This window comes from Poecilia formosa, unplaced genomic scaffold (assembly GCF_000485575.1).
Source record: "Poecilia formosa unplaced genomic scaffold, Poecilia_formosa-5.1.2 Scaffold71, whole genome shotgun sequence".
Taxonomy (NCBI): Eukaryota; Metazoa; Chordata; class Actinopteri; order Cyprinodontiformes; family Poeciliidae; genus Poecilia; species Poecilia formosa.
In genome coordinates this window covers 1,877,363-1,903,843 of record NW_006800010.1, presented here as the reverse complement: position 1 = coordinate 1,903,843, position 26,481 = coordinate 1,877,363, and the positions used below count along the sequence as shown (strand labels likewise).

Below are 26,481 nucleotides of genomic sequence, written 5' to 3'. Positions count from 1 at the left end.
AGATTGGCTCATTCTCCACAGGAGCAACTTCAATAGAGGGAAGAAGAAGAGGGAGAGGGTAGTTATTGAAATGGGGAGCCGTTTTTTTTAGGGGGGTGGGGAATGTAACACACATCACACATAAAGAATATGTTTAAATCCGTTAGATTAAATATTTTGATGCTCTAATATTTTGAAGAAAACCTTAAAATTATATTTTATGAAAGAATTAGCCTATTTACCATGCTAGATTTTTTTTTAAATAATATAATTAGTTTAAAAAACATATCTAATGTTTTAGGGCTTTTTTTTTCCTGTGGAAAGTTTTTCTTTAAATTAAAAAAAAAATAAAATAAATTGTATTTGAAAATATGAGTAAGCCAAAAAGCTTTAAGGTTGATCAGGCCCATAATTGTAAATTCTATCCTCATCTTTTTTCCTCCTTTTTACAAGCTATTTGTCCTCTTTTTTTATCTCCTTTCTGTCTCTCCCTCGCTTCTTCCAGCACGATTATCGCCTTCAAACAGTCTTTTATGCTTCCGTTGAATTTCAAGGCTTTTTGCTCCCACAGTGGAGGTGCTTTTCCAGTCGTTTCAAGGTGAATATTTTTCAAAAGTAGCCAAAGATAAGAGATCGAAGGGAAAGATTCTTTTAAAAGAAAAAAAAAAAATTCTAATGTAAGAAACAATTGAACTTCCAGAGATTTGGAACTTGGGTTCTTAAGCACTCTAATGATATTTTGATGGGACATAAGATAAAATTGAGTTTTACGTGATACGATTTTGACTTCTGTCAGAATTTGCAGTGAGACAGGAAACAGTTTGTGTTCATCTGCTCACTGAGACAGACGATCCTTTGGATGGAGGCCATTTCTCTCCTCCGCAATCGGGCCTCTTCGAACCCCGCGCTCTGTTGTTTTCCAGCCTCTTAATCCCTGATTGAAACTACATGCTGGAACCTCAGCTTTTGCAATCAACAGTGAACGCTGTCAGGCCCAACACGGCGTACTGAACAGAGCCGTCTTACTAAACCCCACTGGCAGTTATCAGCCACAAGGTCAAACCGGATTGTTGCTGGTCTGAGGTAGAAGTGTCTCGTTTCTGGAAATGATAAGTTGTAGCAATCCTTCAGCATGCCTATTAGACCCCCCTTCAGGCTAAATGTCAAAGCTCCTCCAATTTTTTTTTTTTTTTTTCAGATTCACTTCTGCCCATCAATCTCTCAGTATTGCATGCAGACAATTAGGAGCCTGCTGATGTATGTGTTCGTTGTTTATTGATATTGCCCTTTTTGCAGATGCATGGCTTCTGCAGCCGGGAACATTAGATCAAAAATGTGTGCATAGCTGGCTTTTTCAGAAACCACCTCTTTTCACGTCAATCGCAGAGACAGTAAGGATGATTTATGGGGAGGAAATTGTTTTGGGGCAAATTGCATCTTTCCTATTTTGAAATCTGGCTCGACAGGACGCTTTGCAATCAGTGAAGAAAATCTTACTTGTTCAGCCTCGCTTTTTGAGCTTTTGATGTGGATTGGAAGCTCGCATGGTGCACTGATTCATTTCTGGGTTTCTGTGAGGTTTGACTAGTTGATTCTGAATACGAACAATTCTGATGTGTTTATTTTAAGGACGATAACTCATGGCATGTTCTGTAGGTTCTTTCATGCAGATGCTTTGCTGGAGACGATTCAAAACAGTATCGTAGTTTTGAATCTTACAGAGAATAAGGAATTACAAGCCTATCCCAATATATTCATCTAAACATCACTGACCTTTATCTGATTTTCTTTTTACTCAAAAATAGTGCGTTAAAACATGTTATTGGTTGATTTCTTTACATGCCCCAAAATGGTGGAAATTCTTTTTTTATGTATTTAATGAGCAGGGAGGGTGGGAGTGGGGGGAAAAATCTGATTTTTGACCTGCTGACCACCAGTCAGAACCAATTAAGGATTCTGATCTCTGCCTGATAGATTGGTGCATCTCTAATGTGGCCTTAGCAGAATATAATCTAGGATCCCAATTTGAGTTAAGCCCATCACCCACCAGGCACCACAGCAGCAAAAATACTGTTTGCACGCTGTGCATGTAGCAGCTCTTGCTAGTAAGCCCACAATTAAATTGACTTTATCACACAATCTGCTTTGCTTGACCCTCAAATTTGCTCACCCCACAATATTTATTAAATAACTTGCATAAATAAATAGTGAAGATAAGACTGTTTCTCAGTCCTACGTGGAGATGCAAGGAAGTCTGAAGTGAGCAAGCAGCTTTAATTGGTTGTGCTAACAAGCAAACTCACGCACAAGGATAAGAAAAATATTAAAGAACAATATGCTACTGCATTACATAATGACTCTTGACATAATGTTAAAACTACATTTGAATTTTTTGGTAGTTTTTTTTTTTTTTACATTTTTAATTCTAAACATTTAAAGCCATTTTAATCTAATTCCAGTCTATCTAGTTAGTTTAAACATCACAAAATTAGAGCAAATGTCATCTGAAAGTGATAAACAGTTTGTCTGAATATGGAGTCATTTAAATTTTGGTCTAAATTCAACTCCTGTCCATGTCCTTCCAGTTCAGTTCAGTAACTCTCATATGCTATTTAAAATGCATAATTCATTTAAAAATATCATGTAAGATTGAAAAAATATTGTTTGTTATAAAACTTCAAATCAAAATATGAAAGTAGGTTCATTATTTGCAAATGTTACAACACAGATTTTTAACATTCTTACTGTACATTAGAAGTCTTCAGCGCCTCCTAATGGTCTGGAGGTTGCCAAGTAGCAGCTAGATTTACTCTGCTTTCTTTTGGCCCTATTCTAATTAACCACTTCTTAATATTGCTTCAAGAAATTACTGCTGGCTAATAATATTGTTGTCAATTGAGACTAAAAATGTAATTCCCCACCCCCCACTTGTTTAAATGCATCAAACTAAGAATTCACACAGGTTTTCATCTGTTACTGCATAAACCCACACCTTGTACTTTCATCACCTATTTACATGTTAAATAAAGGTTTCATGAAGGTTAAGGTTATTCTGAGAAGTGCAAATGAGGATAATCTTCTAATTCACAAATTTTCTGTGGAATTTAAACCTACTACCAGCGTCAAAAAAATGAATAATTTTTTGTTACATTTCTCAGTCCTTTTAAATGCTGAAAAAAACAACTAAGAATGTAAGGGATTTTAGTTCAGTTCAGTTAAATTTAACAGCCCTGAATTACAGGCACAGTCACCAAAAGGTTAGAATCAAATACAGCCATGCAGAATCTAATTCAGGTCAAATAAAAACAGTTTTTTTTTTTCTGATACAGTTCATGGTTACAGTCATATTCAGATCCAGATACATGTATTGCAATTCAAATCTATGTTCTAGCTATCCCATTAAATCAAAGTCAGCTGGTGATATGAAGTCAAAGTAAAGTAAAAAATAAAAAACTTAGCAGCTAATTTGCTTATATCTTGGGCTAACTACCAATTAAATGAACAATATCCACTCTTGAATGAAGTTAGGTCTATTTTGTGATATATTTCTCTATTTGTATCATTAGTTTCACTTTTTTGTCTTTGTTTTTCTTCCAACACGTAAGCTGTTACATGTTCGAAATAAACTAAAATTGAATTGAAATTGCTGCTAATAGCTACTGTTGGCTATCAAGCCCCGCAAGGGAGTTTATGATGACAATTAGAGAGGCACCAATCAATCGGCCAAAGATCTGACTCGCTCGATTTTTTTTTTTTATTAATTTGTTGGGATCCCTGATAAGCAGGCCAATTGAACAGAAATATATGTGATCTTTTCCCCAACGCATTCAAACTAAAAAAATATATATGTTTTTCAGAAAATAAAGGGAAATAATCTTGTGAAGCCATCGTTATTTGTTGGATTCTGATACGACTACCTCTATCATAGAAGCTGAAACACATTTATTTTTGTTTGATCGAGTCTTTCTGACCCTGTGCTAGCCCCTGGCAGACCTCAGTAAAAACCAACTCGGTATCTGTCAGGAGAAGCCTGATCTCGCTATTACAAAATATGGTCTTTATGTTTAAAGTGCCATAGTTCCTACAGATATATCTTTCTGGCTGTATTGGCGTTCAGATTTTATTTGAAAGCTTTTTCATTCTTCTGCTGGTGGATGCACTTTAGCCTACCTGTGTGTCCCCTCAGCCCTGCTTTTTTGCCCAGAGCCTAATCCAGCCAACTCAGGACCAGAGGAGCTAATTAAGCACAAGCTTTTCGTATCCCAGCATCCTGCAGCTGCACGGTGCCAGGGTGGCTCATGCCAGCACTAAATGGGGTTGTAAATATCTGTAGTGGGCCTCAGACAAGAGACAGCAGTGGGCAGAGGTTGGTAATGGGGGCTGACTGAGCCTGAATGCACAAAATGAGGCGGCTATCAGGGACGCCTAATGAGTAGGACCAGTCAGACGGTGGCTGTAAATCCAGATATTCTGTATTTGAAAGTCAAAATAAGCTTCCGGGTGAAAATAAACAAATAAATAAATTCTCTCCTGACATGGAGTGGGGGCCGCATCCATGTAGAAAAAGTCAAAGAAGCATAGTTTGCTGCTCTGACAGCGTGTTCTCTCTCTGTTTGTTCTCCAGAGGGGCAGCCTGACCCAGATCCCCGTGGTGAAGGAGACCAGGGTGGAGTCTGGCCAGTTCCTGCTGCTCTCCGTCCTCTGCATGCTCTTCATCCTGGTGGCGCTGGCCATGTCCGCCACCTTCTTCTGCGTCCGCCAGCGCTCGCACCTCCACATGAAGGAGAAGCTGGCGAGCCTGGGGACTGACACCAGCCATGACGCCACCGCAGCCTATCAGGTTAGTCCTAGCCTCCCCCACTCTCTGTGCTGCCAGCCAATCAGACGCCAGAATAACCAGTCTGCTCTCTGCTATTGGTGGAAAACGCAGCGTGCTCATGTTGGGTGAATTATTCTGTGAAAGTGTGTTTGGAGACCCACATCTGTATTTGAGATCATCCGAATTGATCTCCGTTTTCTGCCTACCTTTTTGAGGAAAATTGTGTGCGCGCGAGCCTGAACGCATGCGATCGGAAACGTGTCTCCACCCTGACCTATTCCCACTGTTCCTCCAAAGCAGCAGGCGGTCTGCTCCGTATTGATTTTTGCAGGGTTGGGACTCAGCTGTGCCCAGCGTGCCACTCCGAACACATTTATCCGCATGTCGAGTTAACATTTTCAATGTTTAATCAGGCTTCTGCAGGGCTGCTCTGAGAACGTGTTAACACTTGCGACCCCAGATGACTTTTGCTGGAAAGAAGAGAAATTAGCATGAATGGGAAATCACACTTTGCCGCACAATTATTAAATTTGAGCTCTGTTAGTGTGTATTTCTTGCTGGCTCTGAGACTGGTGGTCAGGCGTTATACAGGGTGGCTTCTTCTTCTTCTTCATATTTTATGATAAAAAAAAAAAGAATATTCAATTAAATTTCATTATAGTTATGTAGGTAATATTAACATTGCAAATTACTTTCTCTGATTTATTGCAAATGGGATTATTATTACAATGTTTAACTGCAATGTTAAAACTGCAAGGATTCTAATATAACGCAGTCCTGCAGAAAAAAAAAAAAGAGACTTTTTAATGATTCTTGTGTCGGGTCCCTGCTTGTGATTTGGCCTGTTTTCCTTCTCATTAGTAATCTGAAAGGCGGGGGCAGCAGTGAACCTGTAATCCTCTGACCTGTGCTCCTCTTTGTCTCTCCCCTGGCACTGACTGTATGCTCCTTTTTCTTCTTCTGTGGAAAAAAAAAAAAAAAATTGTCAGCTCCAGCAGCACAGCACTGGTGCTTTTGCAGAGACGCTGAGAGGTGGGATGAGTTATGAGGTGGACCTGGACGCTGCCCCAAGGCCAGGGCCCTGGGCACCATTTGATGGCTGTAATCATTAAAGTCTGATGGTGGAAAAGCTGATCCAAAACCAGGAGCTTAGGAGAAGGAGGAGGAGGGCTGTGCTCTAAAGGGAAATATCACTGCGATTCATCATGAGATAGCGTGCGCTTTCATGAGGCATTTTCTCTGGCCTGCGCTGTCCTCGTCGTTATTAATTGGGTGTGAAAATTAATTTTGTGGAGAGAAAAAGGGAGCTGCTTCGCCTCCTCAAAAAAAAAAAAAGAAAGAAATCAAACATGGTGGGCTTCGCAGATTATGAATTCCAAATGCAAATATCAAATGAGATCACAGCTCGAGGAAAGAAGCAGGGGGAAAATAGAGGCGGAAGATTGCACACAGTTTTATGATGCTGTGCTACAGGGAGCTAATGTTTGCACTGAGGCATGATGGGAAAAGAGCTGAGTCATTAGGAGAGGTGTGGGGCTTTTAGCAGGAAACATTCAGATATTAATCAGAAGAAAGCATTAGATGGCTTTTTGTTTTAATTATTTATTTTGGTTTTCTGCAGTGATGCAAGACAGAACAGACTTTGCAATATGCCTAAAATGAGCATCACGACATATTTATCACCTTTAGGTGTGTCCCACCCAAACCTCTAAATATAACCTCAGCATTGTAAAACTCCAGAATTGTTGCTTTAATTTTTAGTTTAGTGCTTCACCCTATAGATAGAAGTGCCTCTCTTTTGGCCACACCTGTGAATTTGCTGACACTCCCCTGACACAACAGCATGGCAGCCTTCATCTTCTTAATGCATGAATCAAAGAGCAGGGAAAAAGCTGTCATTTGTTTCTCTAGATTTTTTTTAAATTACTATTTTATTTGCAAATCTCATATATTTTTTTGCATTTTCATATTTTTTGCATTTACATTCCAAGTGTGTGTGGGGGGGGGCGGGGTGTGTGTGTGTGCGTGTGTGTGTGTGTGTGTATAGCTAAATGTAAAACTAAGCATGAAGGTTCAATTGTAATAATTCATTTAGAGAAATAAGTTGAATAGTTTGATTTAAAAAAGACTTGTATGGATTATTTATTTATTTATTCATTCATTCTTTTATTTATGACAACAGCAAATAAATGACCTAAATAGACTAGTTTGTAAAATATAAGCTTTCTTTTTTTTTTTTTTTTTGGGTGCCACTACAAGTTGATCAGTGGTGACCATCTGGCCATCCAGTTGAAAAGCCTTCTGGAGGCAGCACTGCTTTGCTGTGAGATGTTTATATTTTGTACAATCTGACCGGTGGTTGAATTCTCCCAATGTATTTCTATGTTTGGAGGCGAGGGCCACTCCCATAGATTTTCTTGCCCCTTCAGTGAGTTAGTTGATACAAATTGATTTCCCCCAGTGTCTGTCTATTCTGGCCAAATAGGAGTCTAAACGCTCCTATTTGTGGAAATAATACAGTCTCTGTAGATGGAAATGTGTGATGTAAATGCAGTTTTGGGCCCATTCTTGAAAAATGGGAGGAAAAGAGAGAGAGAGAGAGAGAGAGAGAGAGAGAGAGAGAGAGAGAGAAAGTCATTGTGTGGTATTAAGGTGCAGCATTTCTACTTGAAAATGTGCAAGCTTCCTCAGCTCGTGTATTTTTGACATAATTAGTATAATCTTTATAATCCACAGGGATAAGCCATTAATCTACAGACAAGTGAGCAGAGATACAGGATTTTACGAGGTGCATTTATAGAAGTCGGCTCCTCACAGCGTAAGGATAAGCACGTAAAATACACCAGCAATTGTTACGTGTATGACAGGGATATGAAATACATGACAGCTTCCAAAGGGAAGTAAATAAATAAATAAATAATATTCCTGATTATTCAGTCTTTCCACATCACGCTCTGTAACTCCTCCCCCTACAGGAACTGTGTCGCCAGCGCATGGCGATCAAGACGTCGGAGCGCGTGGAGCGGCCTGAGACCCTGCGTCACTCTCGCCTCAACAGCGTGTCGTCTCAGTTCAGCGACGGCCCCGTGGCCAGCCCGTCGACGCGCAGCAGTACCTCCTCCTGGTGCGAGGAGCCGGTGCCGTCCAACATGGATATCTCCACAGGTCACATGATCCTGGTAAGGCTGAGAACGTCTCAGTGAGGATTTATGGGATAAAGACAGTGTCGAGGAAGGAGACTCAAGTCTGAGGCGGGAAATTCCTGAAAATGACATTCATGGGTGTGAGATGTGGTCAACTTTAACCCAAAGTCAAACTTTCAGTTCAGTTTATTTTCCACATAATTTTAAAGCACCTTTAGCACCACGGCATGCACTGCAGCTCCAGTTCAAATAAAGATTAAAGGCAAATATAATGAAATGAATCAAATTCCTTCAAGTGTAATTCAATCACACTGAGATTCAGTCTCATACAGTCCAATTTACAAGACAATACTGTCCAGCTGAGTAGATCGTATAATGGCATTTGGCAAAATGTTATCTGCCCCTGGGAGCCCCACTAATAGCATCAAGCCACCGAACATAAATCTGACATGCAGAGCAAGGATGTGATGAAACAGGTTGGTGAGAAATTGATTTCAGAATTGGCAAAATCCTTACCATGAGTACAGGACATGAGTGAAAACTGAAAGGAGCAGAGAAAATGAAATGACAAAGCAGGTTTCCTTCTTTAACACTGATAAGGCACTGCTTAGTAGTCATGGGGAAAAAAACGAGAAAAAGAGTCCATGCACAGGGAAAGCCTGCATGAGATGATATAGAAATGGTGGCTAAATAGGATCTGGTTCAGGTTTCACAAGTCGGCCATCGTTCCGTTTCTACTTTTCAACTTCCCTTTCAATGAGACGCCAGAGAAAGTGAATGAGGTTTCCTCCACTTATTTGGAGCGTGGAGTTATGCAGCTCCTCCCTTCCCCCACATGTTGCTGCTCGCTGCCCATCAGCTGACTGAAAGAAGCATTTTTTAAATTTATTTTCCAGTTCTTATATATTTTTTCAAAAAAAGGTTATTTCGAAATAACTTAAGTCAAGACAATCTCGATGTGGAAACTCAATCAGCGCCACACTTTGCTCATAGATTCATAATATTTTAGAAACGACCGACTACAGGTTGACTTAATTGAGTAGATAGCCTGACTAAGTAAGCACCAAATATCAGCTGGCCGTGCTACTCTCTAAATGTTTCTGCTTACGTCTGTGTATCAGAGTTAAAGTGTTGATACATTTAAAAATGCAGTATTTTAATATTAATTATCTTACGTTGTTATTGTAGAACTAGGAATAATATTTGCTTTAAATAAAAGCAAATAGATTCGGTCTGGTTTTGCTTTAAAATGTTTAAAAGCATTATTTTTATTTGAGGTAATCACGTTATGAGAATCTCATTCTAATAACCATAGAGTTTCTTTAGTTTTATATATGTATTTGAAGGACCATGTTGAGATCTTAGATTGATTTTTCTCACGTTAAGTTCTCATGAATGCATCTCTACTTTATTTCTGCAGTCGACATCTAGTCTCGCTTTATTTGAAGAATCCTGTTTTCGTTGTTTATTCTTTCATTTCTCTTCCTGCTGTTTTTTATTTCGCCTCTTGTTTTTTTTTTTTATTTTGGCCCCGTTGCCTCCTTCCACCAACTTTCTTTGTCTTTTTCTCAATTTATCACTCCAATCCTGCTCTATTGCTCCTTGTAATTTTCATCTTCCGCTCATCGTGTTTCCACCTATGCCGCTGCAGCTCAGTCCAGGGATCGTCTCCTGAGATGAGAGCGACAGAAAATTAAATCTCAACACCTATCTGATTTTTCCTGATGTTTAAAAAAACGTGTTCATTTGTGCATATTTTATTCCTGTTTTTCTCCTAAATGAGAAAGCTCTCACAGAGACACAGTGGACAGTTTTAATTTTGTTCAACTTTCATTCAGAGGAAAAAAAAAAGGGAAGAAAAAAAACAGCTTGATGGAGGAGATGGATAGATGCCTCGCAGTGTTTCCATTAATGGAGAAAGCATTCATCACACTGCATGTCTGGCTTTTATACTGGGAGGCTGTAATGAATGAGAGGGAATCTGAGTAATGCCTCGTATTTGGTGGTAATAGATGGGTTTTGTTGCACTTGTCAAGGCTTGTTTGTGAAGCCCCCTTTGAAAACACTGACAATAGAAAAGCATTTAGCTGCGCAAATAACAAAAGGAGCCGCAGTGAATAATTTCTAGGAGCTGTTGTTATTATTAAGCCTCGTTTCTTCACAGCAGCAGTGCAAGGATTAGACTACAGAGAAGGTAAAAATAATAATAATGAAAAGGAAAAATAAAGAGACACGCTGGGACCTTTGCTTCTCTCTCCATGCTGTGATTGACATGGAGGTGTCCTATAGAGGGGGCTCTTTGAAATTCTCCCGTCATCTTAACGTGAAACCATGTGTGAGATTGCCTTGTTATCGCTGATCTCAGACCTATATTTCCCCTCCTCATCTCTGCTCTCCTCTGCTCTCACATCGTGCAGAGCTAGATGATGAATACCTAGCTCTCCAAAGCTTACTGGGGTGTTTTTCTCTCTCCTTTTTTTTTTGTTTTTTTTCTTTAGACTCGGATCACCTCATTCTCACACACACACACTCACACTTTGTAATTCTTTCAGAATAAATGTTGCACCCCACAACGCAGCCCACCCCTTGAGACTTGCATAACGACTTCAAACTTCAGAATTGAAATTGGATGTGCTGACTCATCTGCTGGGTGTGTCTTTTTTTTTTTTTTTGACGCTTCGGCACACCTCTAGTGTCTGACGATTTGCATCTTCTTTCCTTTTTTTCCTGTTTCAGCTGCTCTGTGGTGCTGTAACTGGCACTTTTTATCTTCTGAGTGGTTAAAAATATCGGAAAAATTATAATGGAAAAGCAGCTTGTGGCTATATTTCTGCAGCGTTAGGCTGTTTCAGCACCATGGACAGCGCAGTAGTCTCACCAAGTTTGTGGACAAACAGGCTTTTTTGTTGCTTTTTCTTGATCTTATTACAGTGCCTTGTGCAGAAATATTCATGCCTCTTGAATTTTTTCACACTTTCATTATTTTGTCATTCTTTGTCACATAACTACAGCAAACCTGTTTGCATATTATTAGGATTTTGTGTAAGAGACCATCGCAAAGTAGCGCATGATTGTGAAATGGGAGGAAAACATTTTTACAAACACAAATGTGAAAACTGTGGTCTGCACAGTTTTCACATGATGTGCAGTGACACCGACACTGCACATCAACTTAAACACACCATTCCTATGATGACACATGGGAGTGGCAGCAGCATGCGTGGGGATACTTTTCTTCAGCAGGGATTGTAAAGCTAGTCTGGGCTAAAATGGCTGAGACATAAATCCCATTCAGAATCTGATCCAAAAGTTTAAAAAAAAAAAACAAAAAAAACTCTAAACTATCCGACTGAACTTGAGCTATTTTGTAAAGAACGTTCAAAGCTTCATTTTTTAAATGAGCAAATGTGTTAGAGACATACCCTAAAATATTTGCAGCTGTGATAGGTTTTAGCTGAATACACATGTACACCTCTGGTTTTTTTTTTTAGATTTAATTTCAGCTTTAATTATAAAAACCATCCATTGTTTATGTTCCACTTGACAATTAAGGATTATTTTCTGCTAGTTCTCCAAATAAAACACCTCAGAAATGCATGGACCTTTGTGGTGTGAGGTTGTAATATGAAAAAATTAGAATATGTTCTTTCTTCCAATGGACTTTACCCATCTTGTAAAAATAGATAAGTTGCTCCAGGCTCTTTGCTGTTTACCAGTTTTCCCTTTTTTTCTTTTCTTTTTTGTTCAGAATGATAAATTATTTGCCTAGCAGGAAAAACAAAATGCTCTGCTTTCCCTGTTTTAAATTTAGTTCCTGAGCAAAAAAAAAACACAATTTGCTCTCCCATTTAAGACCTCTTTTGTTCAGCTATTATTTGTTGCACAAAAATCACTCTGCACATTAATACCCCCTTCTTTTCCACACGCCTCACAGCTGCTTATCATACCATAAAGCCCCCGGCCCAAACTGCTTGCAGCATTTTAATTCGACAGGGACGTGTTACCTGTTGTGTCTTGTCGTGCCTTCATCCCAATTTCATCCCTCTGCTGCCGAGGAGACCGCTGCTTAGGAAGGATTAGACATTGTTTCCCTGACACACACAGGCCTCCCATCCCCAGCCCTCTGATTGGCAGACATAATCCCCCCCTCCTCAAACCCCACTATTCACCAAGCCTTCGTTACCCTGTCTCTGGAATACGCCACGGTCCACTGCCTCCCTCCTAAAAAAAAAAAAAACAAAAAAAAAACGGAGGACTGAATACAGGGGCTCTGCTGGCTGCATCGCATTAAGCTTGCAAAAAAAATTATGAATTTGGAATGCAATCGATTTGGCGGCTATCAGTTGAATATATGCAATTCAGACTGGATGCATGGAGTACATGGAGATGTAATGCTGGTCGGCAGAGGGGGAGGTGGGCTGCAGAGGGTACTTGTGTGGGGTGACAAAAGTGCAGTGAAAAGTGATTCCACTTTGCGTAGAAGGCGACCAACTCAGCATATGCAAGCTTGCGTGCGTTATTCACTGTTTAAAACCGATGGATTTTGTTCAGATACAGCAAAATAATTAATTTTTAAATTATTATTATTATTATTATTCAACGGCAATAATCTCTGGGAATGTGACTTTTTCAAAGACTTTAGAGCCAGGGTGTCATCTTTGTAATCTTTTTGTACCGTTTCTCAAAGCGAGGTTCTTGAAAAGCCATGTTGTTTCCCAGGTTTGGATAAATAAGAAGCAAAGAAAGAAGGGGATGAAAAATATTTTAGTTTAAGTTTAATTTAATATATAGAGAGTGTTGATAAATTAACATGTTTAGAAAATGAAGTAATTTTTTTATATGAATTTAAACAAGTCAAGCAAGTTTCTGTCAAACTCTTTTTCACAACTCTCTTGGTCTCAAGCGCAGCTTAGATCAGTTCTTTAAACTGATTTTGATACCAAACACAGCACATTTTTTTGTTTTTAACCTTTAAAAAGAAAATAAAGAAAAATAGATCACAAAATGAGTTTGAAGTTGGTTCAGATGCTAAAACAAACATGAAATGCCACAATGCTGAATAAAATGCCAGCTTCCACATGGCAGTGCATCATGGTTTTTAGAGGATTTAGTTCATAACAAGTGAAGAAATCAGCTTTAGTTGTGTACAAAAGCAAAACAATTCACTTCCACTTTGTTCTCTGTGAAGACATTTTAACTATACACATATATATATATATATATATTCAGAGGATACATGAATTAAAATTTCTATCAAAAATGACCTTTTAAATGTATTAATATTGAACTGACATCCTTTATCTTTTATTCAACACAGTACAACTTGATTTGTTTGTCCAACTAATTAATTCTTTATTTTTATATTGTTGTATTCGCTGCTGAAATAAAACTTTATCTTCCACAATTTTTAAGAAAAGAAAATCTAAGTTTGCGAATAAGCTTGCACTAATAAGTTTTGTGACTGGGATCTGTTCACCAATTTTGTAAAGACTTGACCTTCCGATACAAATTTTAGCTGCTTCTAATGTCATTGTAGAACAATGAATAACAAGAAAATACTTTACACCAACATTCAGAATTGAAGTGGTTTGGAAAACGTTTTACAATAAAGTAAAACAAAGCCTTTTAAAATAAAAAGAGTTTTAGAGCTGTGTCTCTCTGCATCACAGATTGTGGAACATAAATACCCATAATAATAACAACACTACTAAAAAGAAGTATATTCCTTCCACTCCTTTTCATGAAATAGACTGCAAAGTAGACAATAAATTATCAAACATGAGTCTTCAACAGATTGAAATATAGTAGTGTACAAGCGGAGCACCACCTCTGTGAATTTATCTTCATATTTTTTCCCTGAACTCTCTCTGTCAGTTTCTGAACAAACAGTAGCTAGAAAATAGAAGGTAAACTTTTCTTCCCAGAATCTTCTTGCAGCATTTCTGCCTCCTTTGGCTCCGTTTTTAAACTCCTCAGTGATCCTGAAAATAGCTAACCGAGTCTTGTTCCCAAAGTAAAAACATCCAAACCACAGATCTTGTCAGCGCCCGTTTTAGTACTTATGTGTGGGACATTCACTGACCAGTAAAAAGATCTGCTTTTCTAGCTTCCAATCAGCTAATCTCTGACTGAAAGTTTGGTTCATTCTGGTTGGTGTGTTCTATTAAAATGTTGTGAAATACCCCTTTACCACATATCCGAATGATATTGTTGCCTAATTTGTGGAACATAACATGCACAAGTACAGTAAACCTGTTTGTATGTCAAGAATGTTATAAAAACAGAATTTTTAGAGGAACATTTATAGAAAAGTCACCTCAATTTACACTCCTGATGTCTCACAGGTTAATAGCCTATTATTCTGCCGGACAAGCTTATTTGTGATTATCTTTTTGGAAGTAATTGTCACTATCCTTTTTCAAAGATTTTCTTTGTGGCTGACAGGCAGGATGAATGAATGAATTCGATGTAGCGAAAGCGGAGCATCACCTCTTTGCTCGGCCTACCGCCATACCGCTCTTAATACGGGATAAAAACACGGCACATCTGGGTATCATTGTCATTGTATTAGCCAGCTGATCCCTGACATCAGTTTATGAGTCTGTAATCTTCTCTCTCGCACAATAGGCGGACTGAACCATCTAACCCCCGTCGGGAAGAGAGCCATGATACAGGAATAATGTTCCACACTAAAAAAAATAATAAAAAGAATAAGAATCTCCTTGCCAGCACAAACTCTAAGCTCCATAAGACTTGCCCTGGTTTAGCAGACTGCACACACACACACACACACACACACACACACACACAGACGTGCGTGCGCGCATGCAGGCAGGCTGCTACTTGCCCCTCCCCCTTTTTTCTTTCTCCATCTTTGTCTCTAGAGCGAATTCAATTTTGTCTTCTCCAACCGACGGCTTAAATGCAGACAATCTTATCAGCGGCTGTGCAAGCAGTGAGGGACGTGATTGAAACACCCCTGAAGTATTTCCAAAGCAGACAAACCTTTCAGGAGTCCTAATTGTGTCAGTGTGTATGAGTGCGAGTGTGTGTCTATGTGTGTTTCTTGGTCAAACACACATGCACAGATATGCCAACATTATGACGCCCTTCCCTACTTTGATCCTCGGTATCTTCCTTCTCTTTCCCGAGCTGCTCAGGAATCATAATTTGCTATTTTTATTGTCCGGTTACTATTTTTAGAATTTTGATTGATACACAACAATAAGCAATGACTTGAAACCGCAGGTAGAAAATGATTATTATTTTTTTTTTTTTTCCTTTTTGCTCTGGCTTCTTGTTTAAAATGGTCTCTCCGTTCTCCCTCCAGTCGTACATGGAGGACCACTTGAAGAACAAGAACCGTCTGGAGCGCGAGTGGGAGGCGCTGTGCTCCTACCAGGCCGAGCCCAGCGCCTGCAGCGTGGGCCAAGGCGAACAGAACTCCAAGAGGAACCGAGCTGATGCCGTGGTCGTTTGTAAGTTTGCCTCAGATCTGTTACTTTCTTTTCGTTTTTGTTGGTGTTGTTCTGTTTGGCTTGTGAAAGTGTCTCTATCATGTCCAAGATGGGAAGAATGAAGGGTCAGCAATGTGTTTGCATCACTTTCTTTAAACAGATGGAGTATAAAAGCAGACTGATAAACAGGCCAGAACAATACTTTGGAAAATATGCTTCCAAAGCAAACAATCACTGGCAGCTGTCTTGCCAAAAAGCGTCTATTACACTTACTTTATAAATCCCTCCTTGAAAATCTGTCTCCGTCTACATATATATATATGTACCCTAAGTGTCTTTAAAACACTTTGTACTGTATTAATAAAATTAAATGTGATATGAAGCTGTATCTTCTTGTTATGGCAGTGAGAGTGACAAAGTCAAAGTCTTGACTACAAGTTGGCTGAACAGCCCTTGAAAAACCTCCCTTTAAGTTTGTTTTTATACAAATGTGGCACCAGGGACCCTTTTTTGGGGGGGGCGGGGGGTGGATACTGTAGGAAGCAGTTGCAGTGACAGTTGGTCACAGCTATAAGTCTGGCAAGCCAAAGCATCACTGGCTTATTTAAAACAAAAAACAATAAATAATAATCCTAACAACTATTCATTCATTTAGAGAAATGCAAAATGCAAGGAAAAAAAAGAAGATTCTTTGTTTCTACTTTCAGAGACATTCCAGTCTGACTAATCACAAGTTGCCCAAATGGATTAAGATTTGTTTCTGTTCTATTTTCTTCCATTTTACTTAGTTTTGTTCTTAGTTGAGTGTTTTTTTCCCCTGTGTGTTCCCGGTACTGTCTCTATTTTGTTTCTTATTGCTGTGTTTTCTAAGATACTAAATCTCTGCTTTGTAGTATTCAGTTTAGCAGGTTTTTAAAAATTCATCTTACCATCTGAAACGCTACAGGTTCCTATTTAGATCAAGGACCTCTTTAAAGAGTTAAGGTAAAGGTGATGAACTTAGCAAAGGAAAAACCATGACTTTTAGCAAAAGATGGCTAAAAGTGTTGACGTGAAAAAGTAAATCCACGTCCTCTAATGGCCAGTGGGGGCGACTCCTGCAATTATTTAGCACCTTTGAAATAATCTGTAATATATGTATAACATGATTCTGCTTTTGATGGTGATTTTCTTCTTATTGTTAATCATATATCAACAACAAAAAAAATCTGTGTAAAGCAAAAATAATGTGACAAACTTCATGATTTTGAAAGAATCTTTAGCCCAGCAGTACTTCAGTCTGTCGAGGATGTTCTTCCTCTGAGTTTTGATGTCAGTGGTAACATTATTGCCACCTACTGGCATGGCATAAATATCTCAGTCTTTTAGTTGGTATTTCAGAGCCCATCTGGACTGAGATTTTTTCCAAATGTGTAAAAAAATTATATCCAAATTAGTGCAGATCTACTTAAAAAAAACATTTATTAAACATCAATGTAGGATATTATTTAGGGTTGAGCCAAATGAATGTTGACTAAGTTTTAATCGTGCCTATTTGTAAGTATCTTTTAAATTCAACACTGTGTCTCACAAGAATACCAAACAGGTGTCTTCATTGCAAATTAATCTCGAGGCTTTTTTCAAGTTGGCATTGTTTAGAAATGTCAGTTTGACAGATTAAAACCAAACCTTGTTAGGGTCAAAAAATCTTTTATTTAGGGTGAAGGGAGAGGTTTGGAGACACCTTGTGTGTGTTTTTGTGTCTGATGAAACTCTGGTGAAACTGAACGTCCTTCAGTTTTCATGTTCTGGTGCTGCTGTTCAAAAATCCTGCAGTTGCTGTGCAGGAAGGAAAGGATGTTGAAACTTGTACAGATGAATTATGCATCTTCATTTCAGATGATCATTCCCGGATCACCTTGAAATCGGAGAACAACCACAGCAACTCGGATTACATCAATGCCAGTCCCATAGTAAGTAGTGCTTATTTTAGTTGCACTACATGCTAATGCTCACACCTGTTTCACATTCTGACATGGAACAATCACAGTCCTGACACATTTAATGTGACAGATCAACACAAAACAGTACATAATTGTGAAGACGTCCAATCAGATTGAATGGAAGAATTATAGGAACATTCATTTCTAACCTCAGATTTAGATCTGGACTTTGATTGGGCCATTCTAACACAAGAGGAAGCCTTTTCAGAATGGCTCATTATGGGTGCACATCTCAACTTATTTGCATTCTATAACAGATTTACATCTAAGATGGTCCTCTGTCTACTAATGCTGAAGAAAAGCATCCGGACAGCATTATGTCGCCACAGTGTTGTCTGTTTTGTGCAACTAACACATTTTGTTTTCGAAAGAGTTATTTTTACTTTTTTTTTTGCAATGGCTTGTATTAAGGGGTGAAGGCAGCTAATTCAAACAAAACACTCTTCAGAGTTTCATATGTTAAAACATGTGAAAATCAGTTTTTGTCAGTTATTTACAACTTTATATTAGTTTATGACATTAAATTTGAATAGATTACAGACAGGTTTGTGATTATAATGTGAGAAAATGTGGAGAAGGCTTATGTTTTTTTTTTTGGTTTTTTTTGGTTTTAAAGGACTGCGAATTATTTTGCAGCTGTAAGTTGTTGTCTGGATTAAATTGTTGCTGATCCGTTTTCTTTTATATTCCATACAGCAAGCACCAGTGAAGTTGTCACATCACGTTTACAACCAATACCTTGCTTTCCACTCTCACTCATGAAAAATTCCACATTTTCTGACTGACAAAACACATCCCATGCAAATACAGAAAGAGCTCCATATTGGAGAACGCTACGACTTTTTTTTATGTGTCTGTATGGTTTTTTTTTTGTTTGTTTGTTTTTTTTCTTTTCCCCAAAAAATATTGTCAGCCATGATTTCCCCCGAGGCCACCGAGAAGGGATTCCATCAAAGTGAACAGGAAGCTATGCATTTCAAATACAGTGCCAAAATTTTCCTTAGCCGACAGATGAGGATGGCGCACACACACACACACACACACACACACACACACACAGCTGCTCTAAAAGCCTATTACTCTTCAGAAACCAACAATGGAGACCTGTTTATACCACTTGACTATGTACCAGCATATTCATAGAGCTATGTTTATCTTATGTTTATCTTAAAACAGTGTCAGGGTGCAACATTTAATTTCATAGTTGGTAAAATTGTCACTGAGTTCATCAGTCTGGAATAGAAGTTTGTAAAGATTTACATTAGAACAGAGATTTTTTTTTTATTTTCAATTTGATTTTTGCTAAGTACCATTTTGAGCCAATCGAAGGGAAATGGGTTGATTCCGATTGGTGGTGAATCAATGAGCGTATCTCTTGATTAGAAGGATTAGAAAAGTTCTCCAAGACACCTCAGTTATGGTTTAAAGAATATGTTTGAAGTATTGGGGTATGCGGCAATATGAGAATGAAAGGACAATAATTGCAGCACAAAAGGGTGTGACCTGAGAAAAACTGTAATAATTGTGCCTGTTGCCGTGGCTTCTTCTTTCTAATTTACTTCAGGGGGCTTTCAGTAAATAATCTGGCACTTCGTTCTGGGAATGAAAGGTCACGCGGGGGAGGGGAGTGTATCTGTGCTCCTTGCTGAGCACAGGGTGACATCTAGCATTAGAAAAAAGGCCAAAAAAAACAAAAAAAAAAGGCAAAGTCTTGACCACGAATGATGCGAGAGATCCTGGATGTACAGCATCATTAGGGTGAGGAATAGTTCAAAGGAAAGTGCAGACACAACCCTCGTCTTGGCATTTTTTGCAAAATTTCAGCAGTTTCCACCCAACGTTTTTTTTTTTTTTTTTTTTTGTCTGGGACTCTGGGTTGAGCTTAGCAGCCATTTACTGTCCAACCCCTCTATCTTACAGAAAAGCAGGATCAAGGCACGGTGTGTGAAAGCTAAGATGTTTCTCCTGGAGCAGATGTTTCGTTTGAGCCGTTTTCTGTCCAAGCAATTTCACTCGAAGCCAAAGGAGCACTTCTTTGCATTTCTCTTTTGTTGCAGTCTATCTTCATTCCACAACGGCACAGGGAACCACAGCTGAAATGCAGGGCTGCTCTTTCCTCTTTCATGTTTCTGCTTTAGTATTCATGTTAGGATGCAGGCGCAATAGCTACAGCAGGGCCTGCATCCTTGAGATTGGCTGAAGCGAGTGGCTCGCATTTGGCATCGCCGTTTTATTTCTGTGGATTTTTTTTTTTTAGGTTTTTTTTTTGTGTCTAATGTATTTGAGGAATTTTAATCAGGAAGGACGAAGGGGAAACTAAGCAACATAGTTATGGCTTGTATGTAATTTAAGACCAATTTTTTGTTGTGTTTTTGCAGAGCAGAGCCTTTTTTAAATTACTTTTTCCTTCCATAAACAACAAGCTGATATTAGTAGCTTAACTTGTCAGGCTGTGGTAGCTAGTCTTCAGTCACCTACTTGGCAGATTAGCTGTTTGCAATTCACTAAATAAAATTTAAAAACGGTCAACATTGTTTTTCCAGTAAATTTTAGTAACTTTCTTTCAGCCAGCTGACCAGCAGTACAGAGTCACAGGCGAGAGAGGGGCAACATTGTGCCAGAGAAAACTGAGGTTACTCCAGTAATATTCCATTTTATGGAACCTTAAATTGCACATCTTAAAATCCTTTAAAAATAATTATACACTTTTTTTTTTTTTTTTTTTTTTTGTGCATTTTCAGCATTTCAGAGCTTTAAAATGAATTCCAGTTGCCCAGAGAGAACAGCTATGCACTGAGGCCGAGGAAAAAATACTCCTAAATTGTTTTGCTTTTGATGGTGAGAGCCAACGTCAAAGTAGGCAGAAAGCAAAAATTATGTAGCGGATCTTGATTTAGCAGTTCCCTGATTGCGCTTCAAGTTAATACAGTTTTTTAAATGTTGTAACTGAGTGACTGTTTAGTCTCACTGGTTGGTTGAAAAGTCAAAGAATTCACTTTTAGTTGTCCTAAAAACTTTTTGTCAAACTTCATTCAGTAAGTTAAACATGTATTAATAAGACCTCATTGTTATTCTACAAATATTTACAGAATTATTGTTCTGCTGATAATTATTTTTCTTAAATAGGTGCAGAGAAACCTCTCTTGATGCTTGGATATAAAAATACATATTTAATATGCAGGTAGGGAACGAAGCCTCACTACATTCTCACAATAAATCCCACTCCTTAATTTTCATCATGGGTCTCCCTCATCTCAGCCACTTCTTGGCTTTGAAGCCGTTCTACAAAGTGTTGGAGCGAGGGTGTGCATGTGAAAATACTAATAAGCAAAATCTCATTGAAAATCAGGTGTATAAAGTCAGATTAGCCACCAGATTTGCCGCTTTTTTCCAATCATAAACTTCAAAAAAGATCTGTTGCATCATAAGCTTTGGAAGTGCTCACAGGGAAAGTTCAGTGTCTATATGTTGCCCTCTTCTCCGTATGTAACGTTTGCAGTTATAAGTTATAAGAAAGACTGGAAAAGTGGGTTTCTTTCAGTCGATGTTTGTGTGTTTCTTCACCCATATTGAAGCTTTGATGAAATCAGACTGAATTTTTTGTCTCACATCCTTTGCTCTTCCTCTCCCAGATGGATCACGACCCTCGCAATCCCACTTACATTGCCGCCCAGGGGCCACTTGCTTCCACTGTGGCAGACTTTTGGCAGGTAAGGCTTTTATTTTTATTTTTCACATTCACTTTTCTGCAGTAAAAAGAGCTCTGTGGGTTTTTGTCATTCTCAGTATATGCAGATGAGGGAGGATCAATGAAGTAACAGCAGAAGAAATGTTGGGTTGAGCTCATAGACGTCTTTTGGCATGTGGTGTGATTTAACGTGGACAAGAGTTCTTATTTTCCCTGCCGGTTGCATGACTTTTTCAAACTGTCAGCATCATGAGGGTTTATTGACCCTTTCTGCTACACTTCATTCAGGGATACACAGCAAATAAGACATATGACTAAGTTTTACTGTGACATTGGCAGGTAGTGTTTTTGAAGGGGGTTGGGTTTAGAACTGCTCTGGTACAGTAGAGTCACTTTTGTTACTGTTTCTTTGTAATTTAAACCCTTTTTATGTGGCTGCATCTAAATACTTCCTGAAGGGGCTTTTGTCATGTTGGCTATGGAGAAAGGACTCTGACATCACAGTTTTGTGCTCTTGATGTGAAGTAGAAAGGCTTGCACATAGCCAGCAAGTCAGTGTGGGATCTCAAGTTTTACCCCAAGTTGCCTTGTATTAAACATAAACAGAAAATAATCCCTGATCATTTTTTGTCAAAATTCATTCTTATGTGAATTTGGATCTTTAAGAATTCTAGCTGACTCTTGAAGGCTTTGGACAGAAATAAATTTTTGGATTTTATCTAACGAAAGTTAATCACAGAACATGAAGATGCTACATTTCACTGTGCATGATGTGATTATGCTCAGTGTAGGTTTTTGGAATAGTGGCTAAAAGGTTAAGTTTTATTTCATCAGCCCGATAACCTATTCTCCCAAAAGGTTTGGGGTTTTTTTTCCCCAGGCCTGGAAGTTTTCTTGGAAGTAAATACTTTTGTCCCACATTTTTACTCCTTAGCTTAGACATGTTGACCGTACAGTGGAATGCTGTCACATGTTAAATACAAGTAGTATTTTTAGAAACTCCTGCACGTCCTTCAGGGCTGCCATTCGCCTCCCTGACCAGTTTATATATTGTCTTTTCAGTAAATCTGTACAAATTTACAGTTTTCGTAATATCACTGCTGTGCATGTTATATAAATTCATTCTGTGTAATTATTTGTACCCCTCTCCTGACTGATACATTTGTACAATATTGCATAGGGGATTATATGAGGAAAAGTCAGAAAAATTCAACTAGGACTGCTTGTTTTTACATGTTTACATCACAGATTAGTTTTTTTGTATGTTTCTTCAGGTGAACTGTATACATGTATCCATTTACATGATTTTATTTTATCATCATAACAAAAACAAGAATTTAAATGATCATCACTGGACATCTTGAAAACAAACAGGATCATTAAATTATGATAAAAGCAAAACTATTGTATGTACGAGTTAAATGGTGCTGGTATTAGCTCATATTTGCGTTATATCTGAGAGCCACTTCTCACCTTGTCTGTGAATGTAAATAAATCCTCCCCATCAATTACTGCATATGGAGGCCGTCATAAAACATGTCAGGTTGTGTTGAAGTGCGCCTTAAATGATGCACGGTTGCCAAATAGCATTCTTCTGTGTTAATAGGACAGCACTGTAGTAATTAGTGGGTCCATCACCTCCATATGGTGAAGTGACTCCACATAGACGTGACCGGGCTGTGGAAGTGAGAGGCATAAATCCTGGTGGACCAGCTGGTCCTGCACTCTGCATCGGAGGCTGAACTCATTTTGGATAATCGCGACGGTGCTGAGTTTTAGTTTGGAAGGAGGTGTTTGGGGCTTGAAGAGAGCAGCAAATTTAGAGTGGTCTTGTCCTTTGCACTAGAAAAACAGTACCCAGAAGAAACCTGTAATAGTGTAACTTCTGTGGGAGGTGAGTAAGCAGGAAATGTTTGCTCTCCAACAAAAATAGAAACTTTCAACTGAAGGAAATGGATGCCAAGACTTGTGGAACAAATTTATTTCTACAGACATTTACTTGTTTGGAAACCTGAAGATAAAGAACTTACTTACTTCGAGTCATAGCAATGGAAGTGTCATAGCTTTGGGGATAGTTTGTTTCAGCACTTTGCCACCCTACCATCCCAGAATCCACCATGAACTCTGGGGGTGCTTGATGAAAATGTGATGTCATCTGTAAAATAGATGAGATGAAACAGAACCGGGCTCTATAACATGATAGTCACCCAAGAGGTTCCAGCCAAACCACCAAGGACTGCCTGAAGACTAAGAGATGGAAAAGTACAAACTGACAAAGTCAAAGCCCTGCTGTTGTTGTTTTTGATACATACCTACAAGAAATCGCTTAAACATCTCACAACTAAAGGTGGGGATTGAAACAAACTTTCCTCAGAGACTGGTAGATCTGGAGAAGTGACTTAAGTCATTTCAGCCAAGTTATTTTATCCAAAGTGAAGTTACTAGTCACTGGAGTTCTACCTTTTCTTGAATTCAAGTTTCTTTTTGTAATCTTTTTGTTTAATGAATAAAAAAGCTTAGTTTGTAAAGGGTACCTGAAGTTAAATCACATACTTTTCACAAAATATCCATCTATCCATTTTTTAACCATTCAATATCATGGGCTGGTTCCTCTCTCTAGCTGTCGTTAGGCAAGAGATGGGGTAAACCTTGGACAGGTTGCCAATGCATCACAGGGCAACAGAAAGACACAGCAAAGACAACCATGAGCACACACTCACATCTTTCACAGAGAGAAATTGTCCTAACAATCACGCTTTTGGACTGTGTGAGAAAACTGGACTACCCAGAGAGAACCTATGCATGCACAGGGAGAACAAGCAGAAAGACCCAAGGCTAGGAGTCGAATCCAGGACCTTCTTGCTACAAGTAAACAATTCTACTCTACATGTTAGAAATATAAAAGAAAAGAAAATTGAATTGGATATTAAAGCATTTCCTCAGAAAAATCTAAATATTTCATGGGATATCCTAATTTTTTAGGACTATCTGCTTCTATGCTTCCTTTTTCCGTATGAATGAAAACTTTGTTTATATATTTGTTTCTTAGGCAATGAACTCAACTCGTAATCTTTCCCAACTAAGCACAAAATAACAAAGCAACACATAAAGTTTGATTGACTTGCAGAATGTACAGCTATTCATTATTCAGTATGGCGAACGTTGGTTTGTTGCAGGACTGAAAAGAAACACACTTTCACCCATTAAAAGCGAACAAACACACACACACACAAAAATAAATAAATTAAAAAAACACTGGCACACTCATGCAAATGGACCATGCAGAAGGCGAATCTTTTTGCTCTCTCCTATCTAATCCACGCCGGGCCCCAGGCGGTGCTCTGAAAGGCTGCTTGGCTCTAATCCTCTGCTCCTCATTCCTCCATCCCTTCATCCTTTACTTTACTCCTTCATCCATCTCCCCTCTATTACCTTAGTACTGCTGGGCCTTCATGCTTGCTTCCCCTCAGAATGAGAAGCCAATCTGCATGAGTTCGCCGAGTAAAAGTCAGTGGGTTGATGTATGCTCTGTGGAGTTTAGAAACTCTTAATCACATTTTTTTTTAAAAAAGATTGTGGGGTTGTTTTAGGTAGAGATGGGACATATAGGGCTCCACTTTTACCTCAGGTGAGCTAAATTGCACAAGACTAAATGAGTAAATTTTCCCTCACATTATCACCTTGCCAAATCTCATCACATCTTGGCACAGTTGGCACAGTTGGCGTGTAATGTGTCCACTGGGCTGGATCGCAGGAGCTTGTGATTAGTGTATAGTCGAGGCCATTGTGTTTTTATAGCAATCATAAAACCTGCATTTCCTCCTCATTTTCCTAATGGCTGCCAGTGGGCCTCTATGTCTTCCCAAGGACGCATTAGATTGCGATAAGATGAAATGGAGCGGCAGTGGAAAAGATGTTGTGATCTCGTTCCGACGCCAGAGAGAGCGACAACAGGCACTCAGCACCCCCACTCATCCGCCCAACATTCACCATTTCTCACATGCAAAGAGGTGACATTTATTCATACCTCTTGCACAAAGATAAAGAAAACAATTTCACCCCAATACAAGGTTGCAGCGCAATGTGCTGCTCTTAGCGGCCCAGTTCAGGTGCACATTAGTCCTTAGTAAGTCTGCATATGCGAATGCCGATTGTCGTCTGACGTGCGGATGCGTTTCTTTTCTCCTAACGTTCAGATGGTGTGGGAGAGCGGCTGTGTCGTCATTGTGATGCTGACCCCCCTGTCGGAAAATGGAGTAAAGCAGTGTCACCACTACTGGCCTGATGAGGGATCAGACATCTACCACATATACGAGGTATGCAACAGCAGGCATAAAGTCTGTGCACCTGGAAAAACTAAACGTAGGATTTTGCAAGCTGCGACTTTAAGAAATCTCTCTCTTGACTAAAACAACAAACATAGCGTGTTGCAAAACAGCAGCAACATGTTGGTACTATATTTTCGAGCCTCACAGTGTTTCTGGTTGTTTTCTGTCAAAACTTCCATGCTATTTTGAAAATCCACCTAAATGTCCAAAAGCTGGATCCAAGTGATGAAATCAAGCGTTTGTCAAATGTTGATATTTGGTTATTTTAGCACTGTTGAATTTCACAAGCAAAAACATCCATATTGACTGTTTGATATTGTTTTAAATCAGAACTAGGTGCAGAACTTGTTATATTTTTCTCAAAATATTCCAAATGATTAAAAATCTATTCTGCAAACCAGATCCTGAAGATAAATTTGGCTCTGATTTGCCAAATAACCAGAGCATCACACAAAGATGTGTGACACCGGTGACAAGTGGGCACCTGTCATCAGTTTTTTTTTACTAAAAGTGAAAATTTCCAAAAGTTACTGGTTCCTTTCACTAATTTAGAATATCATCAATAGTTTTATTAGACACAAAAGTTATATAGCTCAAGATTATTCCTCACAGTTTACCATAGTCAAAGATGAAAGACTTGTCATGATAAACTAGAAGACCAAGAGCTTCCTTATACTAGAGCTACATGGTATTTGTAAATTATAAATAAAAGGATTTCAGGGGGAGCTGGGGGCTAGCCATCCAACTTTTTTGGAGTCTAAGCACTTATATAAGAAATGTAGACTTCATCAGGCTTAACATAGATTTATAACAGAATGTTATATGTGTAGCAGGGATACAAGTGCTCAAAATATGCAGAAGACAGAATATGTAAACCAGAAATACTAAAGGGCCAAGATCTGGTGCTCTTCCACTCAACTTTCCATTAAAATGCTTGGATGCATCCAGCTCCTTTAACAGTGATTTTCTTTTTTTGTGGCTTCTACTACTCTGGAAGGTTGTCATGATTGTATTGACCAAAACATGGTCATTACATATTATTTATGCACTTGAAATATATATATATATATATATATATATATATA

General features: G+C 38.7%; 1 protein-coding gene across 3 annotated transcripts in view; it reads left to right on the top strand.

Moving 5' to 3' along the window:
• ptprn2 (protein tyrosine phosphatase receptor type N2) overlaps positions 1-26,481 on the top strand; it is a 152,518-nt gene that overhangs the window by 112,728 nt on the left and 13,309 nt on the right. For all 3 annotated transcript variants that reach the window (XM_007555631.2, XM_016673188.1, XM_016673189.1), the window contains 6 exons: positions 4,604-4,819; positions 7,774-7,977; positions 15,272-15,419; positions 17,277-17,350; positions 21,013-21,090; positions 25,265-25,384. In XM_007555631.2, the coding sequence (XP_007555693.1) occupies positions 4,604-4,819; positions 7,774-7,977; positions 15,272-15,419; positions 17,277-17,350; positions 21,013-21,090; positions 25,265-25,384 (840 nt within the window). The remainder of the gene's footprint in view (positions 1-4,603; positions 4,820-7,773; positions 7,978-15,271; positions 15,420-17,276; positions 17,351-21,012; positions 21,091-25,264; positions 25,385-26,481) is intronic.